Source organism: Ascaphus truei, chromosome 3, assembly GCF_040206685.1.
Source record: "Ascaphus truei isolate aAscTru1 chromosome 3, aAscTru1.hap1, whole genome shotgun sequence".
NCBI lineage: Eukaryota > Metazoa > Chordata > Amphibia > Anura > Ascaphidae > Ascaphus > Ascaphus truei.
Window position 1 is genome coordinate 223,274,796 of NC_134485.1, and position 17,659 is coordinate 223,292,454.

Below are 17,659 nucleotides of genomic sequence, written 5' to 3' on the forward strand. Positions count from 1 at the left end.
ATTATCTATTGTTACAGTTTGCAGCTCAAACGGAATATTGGCAACAAATAATCAAAAATAGGAAAGTGTTAAAAAGATCTTGTACTGCTGGGGAAGTGTGCTAAACCGTGCTATAGAAATCAAAAGATGCTCCCTATATTACAACTTATTAAAAATGGCATTAAGATTTGAATAAAAAAAGTAGTATCTAATAATACAGAACTGCTTTATTTAAATAAAAAAAACCACACAAACTAAAAAAAACATATGTAGGATATTGCAAAGATTGCTCCTTTAAGGGGAAGTTTGTGTGGATAATTTATATAAATGGATAGTTTTTCTTGCTGTGTCTCTCAGGCTATGAGAGCTGCCTGTCCACAGGCAGAGTCTGGCACATTAGGTGTGTTGCTGAAAATGTCTTCTTGCCAATCTTCAAAGCAACAGCATTACAGTATATGTGTGGGTGCTTGTAAAGGAACACAGATGGCAAGTGGGTGGAGAAGTAGAGGAAGGAGCATGCAGTAACTAGCGTTTCTAATTGATTCAACTAATTTTAGTGTTTCTGTTTTAGGTATCATTCCATGGAATGCTTTACCTGGAAAAGCATGTGGTTCAGCTTTGGAGAACATCTGTAACACCAATGAGGTACCTGATTTCAATGCACTTAAGATCCCAAATGGGCACATTGTTACTGTAATTTTACACCGTTTTATAATTTGTTTCCCTTTGTAACAAGTGAACCGAGTTAAACAATCTAGAAATAGTGATTACGTGTTTTTTGAGCCATGCTCCAGGTTGCAATCCTTGATACATGACCCTATGTTTCTAGGGTGTAATGAACCATATGGAACATCTGCTCAAAATCACCTTCTCCCTTCTTTCCTGTAATTAATAGCATGTTAATGGTATGGGTTATTAAGGGTACATAAGCTATATAATGCAGAGAATTGCAGTATATTGGCCTCTTTTGTACAGAAGACGTGGAAGAATATTGGGTTTTTGTGGTTTATTTAATAGACAAATGCAGTTGTTAGAGTAAATAAGTTAGGGTGTAATAACACTTTATTTGATTTCTGTAAAGGAAGATTGAAGCAAAATAAGACAATACAGGCATACCCCGCATTAGCGTACGCAATGGGACCGGAGCATGTATGTAAAGTGAAAATGTACTTAAAGTGAAACACTACCTTTTCCCCACTTATCGATGCATGTACTGTACTGCAATCATCATATACGTGCATAAGTGATGTAAATAACGCATTTGTAACAGGCTCTATAGTCTCCCCGCTTGCACACAGCTTCGGTACAGGTAGGGAGTTCAACTTTGCTGTTCAGGACGTGCTGACAGGCGCATGCGCGAGCTGCTGTTTGACTATTGGGTGATATGTACTTACTCGCGAGTGTACTTGAAGTGAGTGTCCTTAAAGCGGGGTATGCCTGTATAGCCTTTGCTGGTTTCTAATCGATTTACTGTCTGAATCGATTGAGGGGATGGAAATCTAACAATTTGATTGGATGGATTAAATCTTAAAGCAGTACTTTGCCTTGGAAACATGATTGGGTTTTTAAAACATTTTGTAATACCGTTACCCTCTGTAGAGGGTTCTACAGTTGGTTATAATAGCTGCTCACATTGTTCCTCAAACACAAAAAACACGTATTAAAGCTAAAGCAGATCCTCTACCAGCTGCTGACACACTCTTCCATATATGGTAAGCTCAGAGGGACAGATTACACACCTTGCCGACAGCCAGCAGTACCTAGAGGAACTCTTTCCGAAAGTCATTTATATAATAAAAAATACACGGTGTATAGAATGTTATGCCGCTCAGAACAAGGCATTATCCTTTTGGAAACTTTCTAGAGGTATTAAAGAGACAATCCATGGCAGCAATTTATTTTTAATTTATAGCGTTGAAGCAGGGGGTCTCCGGAGCTGGATCCCGTTAACGTCAGCCCTGGGGTCCACCTGCTTCCAGAGGTGCTTACCTGTGAATTAGGTGCCGTATCTGCTCTCCTTGGCTACCAGGGTTCAGAGATTTCACGTACTATGGGCCAATAGTTATGATGTGATCAGTGTGGCTTCCTATTCGCCCATGTGATGCGGGAGCTTACAATTTGAAGCCCCTGCTTGCTGAGCCAGAACAGCTACTGGCACCTCCTACAGAAGTAGGGGGTCCCCGGAGCTGAAATTAACGGGGTTCAGCTGCAGAGACCCCAGCTTCAATTCTATATTAAAAAAACAACCTGTATTGCTGGGGACAGCTAGCTAACTGCTTTGTAAAATGTGTTACGAAGGCCACAATATTTAAAGTATAGTATTCATGTAGTATTGTAAACACTTTATTTTACCAGCATCTGGTGTGTGTGTGTGTGTGTTTCACCTAACAACTTAGAATGCAGGAGAGCTAATTGAAACTATTGTCTACAACTGTGTGTTTGTTGTAATGCAAACAACCCCCCCCCCCCCAACATGTTGCATGTTCTGATCTTGTTTACATATTTTCCCCAGTTTTACATGTCCTATCACCTCTTTATTGTGGCTTGTGCTGGGGCTGGAGCTACTGTCATTGCACTGGTGAGTAGTATTTGTCATTACGAATGTCATGTATTGCCTTTTTTAATTGGAACTGAAAAGAATAATCATGTTTACTTGCAAAAGCATAAACTAGAGGTATAGTGGTATTCACCATTGCGGTTTTAACTAGTTGTTAGTTTACTTTAGGAGCCGAAATTCTTGTAACTTGTTGTTAAATGTTGGCTTTTATTGGAGCAGGTGCCAAAAACAGCATTTTAATAAGATACTGTAAACTTATTTTTTTTAAGCAACAATCATAAATTAGGACTCAAAATAGCTTAAAGCTCAGTTGATGAATTGTCTGCATACAATGGCTCAAGTTTTCCTAACTCTTGTATGCGAGAAGTAATCAGAAACGGAAATACTGTATATCTCTGATCATACCAGCCATCTATCACAGACATTTAATTATTTGTTATGTTGTGGCCCAACTAGCATATATCCTTCTTTAGCCAGTGTTAAAGCCTTTAACTATAGACAAATGTAAATGTTGCAATTAGTAATACTATTGATCTACTCTACTCTAGCCCTTAAATATAATATTGGAGTGCACCAGGATTATTTATCCACCGTTTGGTGCTGTAACGTTTTATAACAGGAAACCGTTTGGTGAAAAATTGCCACTTTTTACAGTGGATTGAAGGGCAGTCGGGGTGCAACAAAATTGATTGTGTCTGCTACCAATTTCAAGCACTGCTGTAATAGGGATAATTAGATGCACATTTACTTTTAGTCGAGAGAAAATCCTCCCCCCCCCCCCCCACTTCTCTGAAAACGAAAATGTGAATGAGCAAAGTTCAGATCTAGAATGCAACTGTTAGAAGTATTTCAGGTCTGACATTGTAACAACTTCTACAATTTACTAGTTCAACTGGCCAACAAAACAGATACTGAAAAGTCGTCTAGAAGGAAGGAAAAAAAAAAGAGATAAAGGGATATAGTGGCATGGAAATGGCTAGGATACAGTTTCTGAAACATTAGGAGCCATATTCATTAAGCAGTCTTCTGACATAAGACACCTTCCAATCCATTCCAGTGAATCAGAAGGGGTCTTACAGCAGGAGACATCTTGGTAAATATGGGACAAAATGCATAAATAAGTGGCTTCTATAACATAATGGCCATAGTTCATTAAACTGAAAGTGCCAATTGGGGCACTTCTGCATGGAAACTTCAATGAGTTTCTGTATGATGGTGCCTCATCCAACACTATCCCAGTTTTAATGAGTAACCCCGATATGTTTCAATTTCAAACTGAGAGCAAATGCACCTTTATGATGTGGCCCCAGCACTTTTCATTTTGAAAAAAATGTTTTCGTAACATAATTGAACAACCAGCTCATTGTAACAAAGCCTGATCCGTGGCGGAGAATGAACTGGTCCTTGAATATGTTTATTTGCATAGAAAATTGACCACCGCATGACTAAAGTTCAAATAACACACTGTTATGCTTTGTTCTTCGTGGCTCATTATCCCAAATACAGTAGCTGAGAACCTACAGTGACTCGTTCAGTGCTAGCCTGGTGAGCCAAATACTACCATCTGGCAAAGGATGGTCTCTTTAGCACTGTGTTATTAGGAAGTTATAATTATAAGCTTTTGATAATGGGTATTGTAAGCATAGTCACGTACTGTGGTTCATTATGACCTTCCCATGCAAAGTAACTTGTATTTCAGATTAGTTTAACCTCAATCTTCCCTGGATGTGAAAATGTAGTTATACCTGAGTGATGGCCAAGGCTGCACTAGGCAATAGCTTGCTGTGTCTTACTTTCCTCTTTATTTTGTTCTCTTCCACCAGCTGATCTACATGATGGCTACCACATATAACTATGCTGTTTTGAAGTTTAAGAGTCGGGAAGATTGCTGCACTAAATTCTGATCTGTTTTACCCAGTAAAAAAGCATTAGTCTGCATTGTTGTAACTACCACTGACACCCTGGACTAAAACACAGTTTAGCATTTAGAATTTTATGACCTATATTGTTTTTGTAAATAGCTTCAGTAAAGCCTCATTTATTGTGGGTAATAAACAGATTGTATGTGAATACTACAGTGAATGAGATCTGGCTATTCTCTAACTGACCATTGAATATTTGCCTTTTTGTCACACTTTTTCTGAATATAACACACAACTGTTGTGCCTTTTTGGGACTCATTATCTACCCAGTGCAGTGAGAATGACCTGTCCAGCAAGTGGGTTGTGTCGAATCCTACCATGCAACATGTTAAAAGTGGGGGGAAAAACACATTTCGTAGAAGAAATGCAGAATCAGCAGTGTAGCCTGACCTTGTTTTCCCCAACACCATGCATGGGAAAAAAAAAAAACAATCCACATTAGCAACAAAATTCTCATGTTTCAACATTCAGATTTACAGTTATGCTGCTGTTGAACAGAAATGTAGAACTAGTCTAGAGAAATAACAGAATGAATTTACAGTATGGTCATATTTTCTTGTGCCCTTGTGTAAAATTGAGCTGATGTAATTTTTTTTTATATGTTATGAGTGCTTATTAACCAAGTAACATGTTAAGAATGTATTCTGTCCCCAGCTGGGCAAAAATAAATGTTTCCAATTGCAAGCTTTTTTTTTTCTACACAAAGACTCGCTTTTGTGCCGTTTTTAAATTGTAAGTAACAGATAATTTTTAGTAGCCAGGTCTCAAAAACAGTGTGTGGCTAATAAGCCCTTTACCGTTAGAACCATCTCCAATAAATGTATGCAATGCACTGGAGGCCCAATTGGCCAAGAAAGGGCGTAGAAGTGACGTATCGCCATTAATGGTGGGTTAGTTTGGCACGGAAATGTAGACTGAAATAATAACTTGAAACAAAGGTTCTTCTGACGAGGAAGTTTGAGAGAAGAATACGGTCACTAGTGATGAAATGAATTCCTTTTTTTATAACCTATTTTTGTAGTTGAATAAATATGGCAATAAAAGATTTAACTCCTGAACTGCATGCTTCTGTTTATACCAGGCAAACTACTTAGTCTCCACCAGTCATTCTTAAATCTTGTCATAGTATATTAGGAACGATAGGCATTCTTTTTAACGAACCAGTATTTACGGTGTTAGCACATTTTGGGTATTCTTTTTTCCAAAAATGTATTGCACTAATATCTAGCATAAATACATAGTGAAAAGTATAACTGAAAATATCAATGTCCTACACAGATTAAAACAAAAATAAATAAACAAATGAACATGTTTCCTTTTTTTGGTGGGAGTTGAGTTGTATGCGGCTTTAACGTAACTACTTTGCAGAATTCCTTAAATGCAAACATTACTATAGATTAGATTTTTTTTATTTCTGGCTAACTAACTCCCTCCAACTTTTTTTTTTTTTTGCCTGTCCTTTGGCGATTTTTAGTTTAAGTGCATGTTTGGAAGTCAGGTCATTAATCATTATGTTCACTAAAAGGCACCTGTTGGCAAAGCAGATTAACTTGTTTTTCTTTTTGTTGTAATACAATACTACTTCTAGTAATCTAACATACTGCTTGCTTTGCCTCTTGACATGCTCACTAGCCACCGTGCTCACCCTTCTCTTGCAGATCCACTTCCTCATGATTCTGTCTTCTAACTGGGCCTACTTAAAGGATGCAAGCAAAATGCAGGCATACCAAGACATTAAAGCAAAAGAAGAGCAAGAACTTCAAGACATCCAGTCACGGTCAAAAGAACAGCTCAATTCTTACACATAAAATGAGTACGAGAGTAATTCAGCAGGAGCCAGTAGCCCTAATAACCAACAGAAGTGCAAGATAAATAAAAACAAGCTACTGGAACTGATTTTGTACAATTAAAAAAAAAATTAAAAGAATCCAGTGAGTAACACTATTCACTCCTTTCCTCCTCCACCCCCCCCAATCTTTTGATCTCAGGCATTTTAAAAGGCAGCACTTTATAAGGGTACCAAGCAAAAAGTTTGTCCGTTTGGAACAGTGCATTCCAAACTGACAGTCATGGAGTAGAACTCTTGGTGTTGGAAATAATGACCATCTTGTGCTTTTATTTTCAGTATGTCTGGTTACATAATATACTCGCATTAAAGTGTTACCATTTTAAATGAAATATAAATACCCCAATCAATGAACCCTAGCATCTTCACATGTTCATACAAAACCTGTGAGAAGCCATCTCCCAAGACCAGAGTTTAAAAAAACTGGTTAATATTTCTGTCCTTTACTTTGACTTTTAAGTATGCGTAAACAATTCATTTCCTTGGCATGTAGACTATCTGGTCTGTATTGGGAATTAATTTGACACATTACACTTGTCTTCTCCTCCCCTCCAGCCCCCCCCCCCCAAAACGTACAATTAAGCTTTTATTTAATTCTAATAATAAACGTGTTAGTCTAGGTAATGAGAAACAAATGTACATTGGTGCATTGAAGATATAGTATTACATTGTTGCTGTAAGTCGCTCATTAATCCGTGGTTTTGTGGTCTTGTTTTTGACAGTCGCTTCCTAAAAATACATTACAAAAACCCCACACAAAAAAAAAAGTGGAGTGGAAAATGTAGGTGGTACATGTTTAGGAATGATGCATAGTCTACTGGATGATCTACAGCTATTCTTGCCTGTTAAAGTGAACAGTGTTCAGGTTTTTTGTTTGTAAAGAAGAAAAAAAAGGGCCTTCAAGGCATGTAACCAATTTAAAATTATTGTATGTAGCAAAAATGTAACAATAGCTTTTTGTTATACCAATGCATGGAAGATTCATTAATATTTCTACTGCAACGCAGGTGATCGTTTTATCCCAGTGTTCTCTTGTATGAAGGCAGTGTCTTAAAGCCATTTTTTTTAAAAATATATTTTGTGTAGTTGCTGGGAGTTGTGTTTAGTCGAATATTTTTATGTAAAAAAAAATTACATTTTGCTATGTATAAATTTTGTAACCTAACAGTGACTCAATATTTTCTATCAGTGCCAAGGGCTTCCTGTAGTTATATCCAAGTGTTATAATAAATATTTGTAGATAAATTTATTGTTTCTGTGATGCTTCAAGAATACATTCTGAACCACTTTCAAGCAATGCTGCAAATGAAGGGTTGTGCTTAAGATATTAATACACTGGTGCTTGCACCAAAATGGTGTTAACCAACAGTAGTTCACCCATCACTGTTAAACAATGGTAAACAGAGGTGCATTTTTATTAAACTGCCATTCCACAGTTGCGGTAACAGTGGAGTTATATGAAAGTCAACATTTTATGTTTGAGTGATTGTTACTCCAATGTATCAAAGATAAATCTTACATTTTATGAAACCCACCTCTGGGCTTTTTTTTTAATTTTTTTTATTTTTATAAAAGTGAGCCACTTGCTGTTCTGTTGGCAGTAAAAGGTTTACAATCAAGATATTAGGTCTCAACACGTTGAGGGCCACCTCCCTTTTGTGGCAGCTTGAGGTTATGCTTCGAACCATTTGATTATTTTGTAAAAATGTGCTTCTACAGTACGAGTTCAGCAATTGTTCTGGCCCAGGTTCAGTCAGCTGTCATTTCACTGTCTCTTACTGAAGTTGAACAGATGAGCTCAACTGTACACAAATCAGATGATGTAGGTAAAGGAGAAAAAGTGTGTGTGTGTGTGTCAGTCACATTCAAATATATATAGACTATCAAATCCCAAATGTTATGTAATTCCTATCTGTTACAATTTGTGATTAGGACAATAAGGTAACGACTAAATATGCATACACACTTTATTAAATAAGTCATATGTACAGGGCATATAAAGATTCATAACATCTGCACACCACGAGGCAATGTTACATCATGGTTGAGTTTTTGTATGACCTTTTTTTGTTCCATCAACCATTGCACATATGTTACTGTATTTGCCAGAGGCACATTATAATATGTTATAGCTAACCTGGAAGTTGCAGTAAGTTCAGACAATTAGTTGTATGTATTTGTCAATTACTTCAGCTTAGCGCAATGGCCCTTGCTGCATCAGGGGCTTGACTTTCCCTTCGTTCTGTAGAAGAGGGGAGTGAAAACAGTCCAAACAATCTCATGATTAAGACTACCTATAGCAAAGTGGTGATACTGGTTCTGTGAAACAATCTTGATTGTGTAATGGAGCATGACATTTCTCAGCTGCCTGTCAAAAATAAATGAACTTTTGGGGCCCCTTTAGAAGTCCAGAATGGAATAGATAAACTTTGTTGACTAGTTGAATATAAAATGGGCACATAGTAAACTTGAAATACTGCAGCAACCATCATGGATTTATTACTACATTAAACTTCCCAGGAGCTATTTTGGAAAATGACCAACCCCAGAAGTTTAGCTTTATAAGACATTTCAAGACCTACAATACATTATTATTGTACAGTACATAACCAGTTTGTCATAACTACTTTTATTGCTCTCGTTTTTCACCAGAGTAGGAGTATTTTTGTTCAAACATCTGTCAGGATGCAGAAATCTTCTTTCCTTGGTCCTTGAACACAGGCCCAAATATTTACATGTGCCAATTTATGGGGATATTGTGAGTTGTACATGGCTACTCTTGTTTGTGCTCAATTATAAATTTGACGCGTCTATAATCGGAAATGATATTGAATTTTTAAGGCTGCTGGACAGGAACACATTGTCCATTGATGTGAAAAGAAGAAACACTTACATTACAAGCCCATTTAGCATCAAAGGGTTAAAAAGTCACAATATGGGATAGAGACTAATAAAAAGACCAGCCAGACAGAATACCACATCAAATAAAAACATGCTGTGCTGATCATATAAATAGGAAGACTTCATATTTCAAGCATTCAGATTTATCTTGCAAAGAGGAAGCGATTGTTTACCAGAAGTCCTCGTCTGCTTCTCCGTGAGAGAGAGCTGTGATACTGAATGAAGAGAAAAATCATTGTAATAGGCAGAACGCTGCGTGGGAAGCCTCACAATCAGACCCGTTATAAACATTCTGCAGAATCATCCCATGTGGAATCACTTGCATGTAGAATACTTAAACAGAACTACCACTATTGGGTTACACGGAGTAACACTGCAGTGGGCACAACAGTTTTACGAATCACACTTCCTCCACAGTATTTACAGAGGAATAGGAAATAAGCGCCTATAAAAATGTTACACCCCCTTCACCCCCGCACGTTTCTTACCAACAGAGACTTACTTACAGTATAACTTTAAACATACTAAGTTAAACTGGATGAACAAGTCTTTTTTTTCAACCTCACTATGTAACTATTTCTTAGGCCAAAAATACATTGTCCCGATTTATATAAAAGATCCCAGGAAACAAACTTTTTTTTTTGCATGTGAAAAACATTGTCCTGATTTAGAGGAAAAGTAAAGACTGTTGGTACACATTCATTTTTGTATCTGTAATTTTGGGATTGCTATGAAGTTCTTTTGAAGTCCAATATCCGAATTTGGGAGGAAAGGAGAATTCAGATAAATGTTATTACAACAGGGATCATCAGTAATCTGTTCTGTATTTACCAGGTAAAGATTGAGGTTATATCTATAAAAGTACAATATGACAAAGCTACAGATGTAAAACAACTGTTACAGGTAAGTTAATGCATCGTGCAGTTTTACGTTTGATATTGTAAATACAAACATCTGAGGAATTAGTATTTCAATTATTCTATGAAGTGTATCTTGGTTCCTGGTATACTTTTCATAAAGAGTTCAAAACCATTTCATCTGCCCCTATGCCGTTCTACAAGGAGCCACAATTGTTTTTGATTACAGATAATTGTTTGGCCCTGATCTCTGAAAAGCAATGAATTAACTGGTTTTACATCATTTTACCTTTCATTAGATAATTTTTCTTCAACAGAGAATTCTTCCAAGGAATCCTTCGTAATCTAGGGGAAAACATACAAATTAATGGTTTTAACAAAACATGCTCTTATGTGTCTCAGTGAAATAAATGTGCACAAATGATTATTAAAGAGAAACTGCTTAAACGGGCATTTGGAAGGAAATTGCAGGCACATTATGCAAGGAGCAGAAGACAAAAAATGCATCTATTATATGCAGAAATTTAAATAGATGAGAAAATAGTTAAGGTTACACTACATGGTGTGGTTTCATTTACTTGTATAGCAACTAGAAATACAGCAGAGTAGCAATGTCAGTCTTTCACTGCTTGGCTGTTACTATAACCTGGCTATAGCTCCTCAGAACACTTCAAACATTATCAATATGAATTGGATTCCCTGTGTGCCATGCATAGCAAGAAACAGACAAATATTTACAGTACCTTGATAATATAGATGTAAAGTGCATATCGCCGCCTAAATATGGGCCTCAGTATGATATTTTACACCTTCAAAGATTGCATTCAACACCACAATGCTGCTACTGTATGTATTTGATGACATGGAATAAAATTGGGTGCCGAGTGTTACAGAAAATAGGTTTCCAAACAGCGAGTTCCTCTACACACATCTAAAAGTGTGGGCTTTTCAATCTATAATATTCAGCAATTCAGAAAACATGCAGAAATTGCCTACGCGCACACAAAACTGTATAGGCAGCCATGGGGCAGAATTACTGCACAAACAGAACCGCAGAAGCAAAACCTTGGGAGGAATTCTATAAACCAGATACGCTAAACCTTTATTTTCCTAATAAAGCAGGGCTGCTGTCCCTCAGCTGCAGACTATCGCTCCCTGTCTCAGCCAGGCTTCTATTTCACACATAAAAAGGTCTGCGGGAGCTTTCAGGATTATGAATCAATGTTATTCTGGAAAACTCCCTTGCCGATGTTAACTGCAGAAGTTTCAGTCTATTGCATCGTTTCCATATAGCACCTGCTGAATTTTGAAAAACAACTCGCAGAAATTTTTTTTTTCTTCAAAAAAATGGATGGAGACCGACTTAAAACACGTGTTCTGCAGAGTTGGAGACGTGCAACTTTTCTACTGGTGACGGGTAAAATGGTACCTTCAAATGTGATTAACAAGTGCACTGAGTAAATGTATTTTGCAATGTGTAATGTGATTTTCTGCATGTATTCCTGCTTGACATGCCAGCTGATAAACCCTTATATGCCGAGACATTATAAACTGCATCAGCCTATATAGCAAGGATCATACTTGGTGACATCAGATGACAAAAATCATTATATTTCAGTCTTACTATACAGAATCTATAGGGAAAGTTCTGTTCAGTATAGGACATTTTAGCACAGCAATGAGATTATGGCAGTTATTACAAAGTCACTTGTCCGCGGAGACCCACACTATTTCCATGCTTTTATGAAAATGTGTATTAACATAAAGGGAAACCTAATACTAAATGATGTGTCCCATGTAGCCAATTATTTTAGTTACAATACATTTAAAGAACTCTGCCATCTAACACCTTCTGTATAATTTTAACATCAATGTTTATTAGCTTTGCAAAGAGGCAAAACAGTTCAAGCCAGAAAGCAGTTCGTGGGAAATCAAACATAAATATATACTAGAGGGATTAGTAGCTAAGCTCAATGCTCTTCAGCTTTCCTGAATCAGGAATCTATCAATTACATTGCACTATCCAGATGATATATTGCACACACCACAAGTTTAAGATGCCTGCCTCACTCACTGTCTAAGCAATGTAAGGGAGAAGCCTGTGTTAAAAGCCAAAACATGACAGATGTGGGATGTTGATCATTAAATCTACAGCATGATGAGGCTTCATCCATTGAAGGTTTCCACTTTATGCCGCCCTTGATAGAATAAGCCCAATTAACCTTTAGTCCTATTTCCAGACTTACCTTCTGAGACTGCTCTTCTGCTCTATTCTGAAGTATCATTTTCATGTACTTGTCCAGGGGGTTGACACTGGCTTTAGCGGAGGCGCTGGCTTCTTCAGGATCATGTACCCCTAAGCTGTCCTCGACTGCTTTTTGTTCTTCAGCCTCATCAGGCTCTGCCATCAAGCTCTTCGAATGAGATGACAACAAAAATCCATAAAAGATGGGATTTAAAATGTGTTTCTGTGTTTAAATGCAGTGTAATCTTAAGCATATGTTTGGTTAAAAAAAGAATACAAAACTGCTGATGCGTGAATAGTCAACCTAGAAAGAATGGCTGCATTCCGACCATTTTATCATATATATCACTGCTTTAAATATATCACAGAGGGTGGATAACAAATGTGATCTTTAATATTTGTAGGGTTGGCAATAAAGGTCTATATTTACACAGCGGTGCTATGCCACAAGACACCTTCTTGCACCAGATAACAGCTTGCAGCCCATTCACTTGTAAAAGACACGTCTTCCTGCGCCAGAAGAGTTTATAGCATAGCACCATTTAGTAATTATAGGCCTAAATTCTAAGCGTCATTTAGATGTTCCCATTCTTGTGAATAAATTGCACGTTATTGCTATGTTACCACTGTATATAAATAGGTTTGCTTTTACTTATTGATCATGTACTTGTACTTCTAATACAATATAAACTTTCTAATTTCAATATCAATATTTTACTGAATTACAAGTCAGGCGATCCTCAGGGCCTGAACTACATTCTGGTTTGCTCTAGGCCCCCCACCCCCCCTTTCTGTCCCTTAAGGGGAGTCAAAACGTCTGCCAGATCTTGCCAGTCCTACGTGCCAATAGGAAGCCACAGTCAGATGATGTTGCAGCTTCCTATTATAGAACCGTTTGCATGTCCAGAAAGCAAACCCAGTGACTAATCCGGTAAATATGGCAGAAACCAGGGGGTTCAACAGAGCTAAAAAATAACTCAATTGGACCTCCTGCTTTCAGTGTGTGTGTGTGTGTGTGTGTGTGTGTGTGTGTGTGTGTGTGTGTGTGTGTGTGTGTGTGTGTGTGTGTGTGTGTGTGTGTGTGTGTGTGTGTGTGTGTGTGTGTGTGTGTGTGTGTGTGTATGTGTATGGCAGTGAATATCCCCTGCCGTCACAGGAATTGCAAATTGCCCCCTGCACCCACCCCCCCCCCCCCCCCTCAGTGCGTATGTATACTTATAAAGTCATGTCTTCCCTAATAAACATACACAAAAAAAAGTTATGGTTAAAAAAAAAAAAAAAAAAAAAACAACCCTTCACTGTACAGTAAATAATAATACCACTTATGAACACATTCACATCTCAGACAATTCTACAAACATGCCTTTCCCCATCAATTCTTAGCATACAGTGCTTCCACATTTCCACTGCAGCCAGCGATTCTGGGTAATGACATGCAAAGGAGCACTCACTTATTTGCTGAACACCGTATGGTGGAGGGGTTTTGTCACTTTTTACTCACCATACCTTGTTTTATGTCTGGTTGTAACCACTCCCACCTTCACATTGCATACCGGTAAACCATGCTCACACTGATGAGACCCAAAAGAGTAGGTTTACTAGCAAAGCACTTCTTAAACCCAGACTGTGCTGAGAAAGCTGTGCAATACAGCAGGCATAAGCTTATAGGGATCATGTTAAAATTGCTATGACGTATAAGTGATTCACTGTGAGTGCTCCTTTGCAGTCGTTACCCACAATCCTTGGCTGCTGTAGCTGCTAAGAGATAATGGGGAAATGCAGGTTTGTGGACTTGTCAAACGTGAATGTGCTCATCGGTGGTATTTGTGTTTCCTAATATACGTACAAACAAAAATGTTCATCTCAATTAATCCATACAGTACTGAAAGATCAATAAAGAAATTGCTGTGTAAGTACTTTCTGTGGATGCTTCTCTTTCTCCTCAATTTCAAATTCTCTCTGCCGCTCTTCAAAATTCTCTCTGGTGTCCCTGTGCTTGCTTTCTTCTTCATCTTTCTTTGGTTTGTGTGTAACAGGCGGACGTGTACTACTCACTAGAAGGATACAAAGTGCACAACATCTGAGTGTCTTCAGGTAGATGACAGAAGATTTCTCTTCCCCCCCTCCTTTCCCCTCTCTGACCATCATCTCAGGCGAAGGCACCATGGCCCCAGCCGAAGTCTGACTCACGTTGTCTCCTGTCTTTTACTCTCAACTCAGACCACCATCTGTTACCTGTTTTTCTACCTCCATTTCACTTCAGGACTTTGCTGACTATTTCAAGATGAAGGTGGATTCTATTTGTCAAGGTATCCCCTCTGCATCCTCATATTCTCAATCTCCTCTTCCTAATTTTCCTCCTGCCTTCATTGACCGTTTTTTCCTCTGTCACAGATGAGGAAATGTCACTGACTGTATGGGGTAGTCGGCCTTCATAATAAAGGTAAAGCCCGGCTGGCTGGCTGCCCTTAAAAACCATGTGTCAAGAGCTGAGAGTGTCAGACATTGTGTCTAATGTTGTACATTGTTATGTTTCCCTGTAACTCTGATCCCATTATATTGACTCCTGCAGGATTATAAACTATGGAGGCCATGTGTGGTATGGGTCCCTGTTAGGATATAGCTGCAGGAGCGGGACTTTGGGAACATAAGGTTAAAGGGAGATTTCTGGGGCAAACACGGTTAAACTGTGTGTAAAAAGTTAGTTAACAATTCTACTGGTTGTCCTGTAAAAGTATCCGCAAATCATGCCTGTTTGCAGATCCACGCCTGTAGATAAAGGCGTTGGGCTACCAGGGTAGAATTCCCCTGTGTAACTGCAATTGTCTGCCAGCAAGTTCTTAGAACTGGGTCTAAAAGCTTGTATGCAAGGACAAGTTTTTAGAGCCCGTTTGCAGAACCACATGTTAGGTCCCAATTTTAGATTGCAAGCTCTAGGGACCAAGGTTTACTTCTACTGTGTTGGGTCTATGGGCTTGTGTCCTAGACCAGGTTTTAGAGCCAAATTTCACAGAGCCAATGTTTTTAAGTCCAAAGAGTAGAGCGCAAGCCCTAGGGACCAGTTTTAGTTGTAATGTGGTATTAAACAGTAAATGTTTTTCTATGCAGGCTCCCCGGTAACCGAGTTAGCCAGGCGACGCTATAGAAATGTATTGAGGATCAAAGGGGAGAAGTGGCGAGGTGCCAGGGCATCTGGCACGGTGGAGGACCTGGTCGGGTGATGGTCTCCCAATGGGGAGTACCTTTGTATTGCCAGACTTTGAGGCACCTTCCCAGCAGGCGATTTGGGGCTGGCCAGAGGGAGTTGTTGCTGAAATTAAGTCCTGCAGCGTGATTCCCATAGGCAGCCTTCAAATCTGCCGCTTCCCAGCCACTCTCATGAAGGGGCGGTCCTGGGCACTGAAGCTGTTTTTCCCCTCCTCCCATTGGCTGCACGGTCACAATCTGCACTGGGATTGGCTGGCAGCCCTCCCCATGTTAAAGATAGGGTTTGCTGCCTATGTAAGGAGAGGCGTGCAGACAGAGAGAGAAAGGCTATGTGAGCATGTGTAGAGCAATTCAGGTAGCAGTCCGGTGAGGCGCTGGCTGGAGCTTTGAAAGTGCTTTGCTGTAAATGGGAAAGCACTCGAGCACGGAAGACAGGGACCAGGTGTGGGAACACGGCCAAGTGCTCTGAGACCCTCATACTCGCGCTCCAGGCTACTCCGGTGAAGCGCATTGGCGTGTGCTCGGCAGAGAACTGCCGGAGCAGCCCTGCCAAGCGGAGAAGCGCTGGGAGCAAGTCTTGCGGCCAAGTTCCCAGGACTGAGTCCTGAGCATTGGAGAAGGGCTGGAACCAGCAGGAGCGGATAGGGTAAGCTTTCGGAAGCAGGCACCCTGCACCTAGGTAATTAGTGTCTCCCCCCAGTGTGATGTGCATTTTATCTGTGTATTGCGTATTTGCTGTATGTTTGCATGCTTGCACGAATAACCCCCATTTTATTCAATGACTGTCCTTGGTAGTATAAAAGATCCCAGAAGGTTAAAAAAGGTGTTAAACGTTCCTGGTCTCCAGTGACAGTCACTGTTGCTCTTCTCTCCCTCTACTACTTGCCCACTTTACCCCATTCCCTTCAATCTCCTCAAACCTCTTGCTTCCACTCTAATCCCCCTTCTACAACCTGGTTTCTGCACTGCTCACTCCACTGAAACAACCCTTATTCTAATAATAAATTACCTTCATCCTGCCAAAGACCACATCATTACACCCTGCTTATATTACTTGCTTTCTCTCTGCAGCTTTTCATACTATGGACTACCGTCTTCTCCTTTTTTCTCCAGTTTTTCAGTATCTGTAACAGCACTCTATTCTGGATTTCCCCTTACCTCTCCCATCGTACGTTCAGTGTCTCCTTTTCCAACACCACCTCCTCCTCTGTTGATCTCTCTGTGGCATACCCCAGGGCTCAGTCCTGGGACCTCTTCTCTTTTCTCTCTACACACTTCCTAAGTGACCTTAGTCACATCTCTAGGGTTCAAATATCCCCTCTATGCTGACAACACACAATGTACCTTTCAACCCGAACTTACACCTGCTGTCCAGAACAATGTCTCTGAATGTCTCTCTGCTATATTATCCTTGTCACATGAGACCTGTACTTTTACACCGAAACCACCGAGATCACTAGCACCAGACGGTACAAATATATTGAATAAAATGAGGTTTATTCTGGCAAGCCAGAAGACAAAACAAAGATGTACAAAACACGATACAATACCAACTGTGGGACCTGGGGAATAGACTCTAGCCTCGCTAGGTGCAGGGGCCTGCTTCAAGAAGGCTTGCCCTGTCCGCTTCTCGTCCAGGATATCAGAGTGCTGAACACACAGCAGCCCCTCTGACATGCATCTCCAGCTGGTCACAGTCAAGATCCAAACTCCTTCACAGAATGACTCTCAGATAGACTAGTGCTCTGATCAGCAGTGCCCCTTATATAGCCCTCGGTGGCTATCCTTTACATGGGACAGGGTCTGCTGGCCAACCAGAGCACGGATTGAGTTGGTGCCACCAAAGCCAGAGGAGGGGCGTGCTAAGGCACTCAAGACCACCCACTGGGTAGGAGCCACCGAGTCTGCAGGGAACAAAGGCCCTCCTTCCTGAGAGCCCATCCCGTCCACTCTTCCCCACTCACCAAATGTCTTGACACCTTTGTCTCAATACACATTTCTATGCAGGTACTCCGGCTGATTAAATCACTGAGTCCCCTCCATTGAAATGTACACCAGCAAATCACATTACAAGTCTGCTAGCTTAGAACTTATTATATACATTCCACATTTACAGGACTGACCCTCACAGATACATTGCAGTGC

General features: G+C 39.7%; 2 protein-coding genes across 7 annotated transcripts in view; one reads left to right on the forward strand and one right to left on the reverse strand.

The window, feature by feature from the left end:
* The window catches only part of GPM6B (glycoprotein M6B), a 128,142-nt gene extending 120,593 nt beyond the window's left edge, over positions 1–7,549 (forward strand). For 4 of the 5 annotated variants that reach the window (XM_075590196.1, XM_075590199.1, XM_075590195.1 and 1 more), the window contains 3 exons: positions 551–624; positions 2,492–2,557; positions 6,117–7,549. In XM_075590196.1, the coding sequence (XP_075446311.1) occupies positions 551–624; positions 2,492–2,557; positions 6,117–6,266 (290 nt within the window). In that variant the 3' untranslated portion in view covers positions 6,267–7,549. Of the gene's footprint in view, positions 1–550; positions 625–2,491; positions 2,558–4,359; positions 5,517–6,116 lie in introns of those variants that run through there. The other variant, XM_075590197.1, reaches the window with a different exon arrangement.
* A 708-nt stretch (positions 7,550–8,257) lies between these two features.
* The window catches only part of OFD1 (OFD1 centriole and centriolar satellite protein), a 67,622-nt gene continuing 58,220 nt past the window's right edge, over positions 8,258–17,659 (reverse strand). For both annotated transcript variants that reach the window (XM_075590190.1, XM_075590189.1), the window contains exons 20-23: positions 14,225–14,361; positions 12,309–12,476; positions 10,352–10,407; positions 8,258–9,420 (exon numbers count right to left, since the gene is read on the reverse strand). In XM_075590190.1, the coding sequence (XP_075446305.1) occupies positions 9,375–9,420; positions 10,352–10,407; positions 12,309–12,476; positions 14,225–14,361 (407 nt within the window). In that variant the 3' untranslated portion in view covers positions 8,258–9,374. The remainder of the gene's footprint in view (positions 9,421–10,351; positions 10,408–12,308; positions 12,477–14,224; positions 14,362–17,659) is intronic.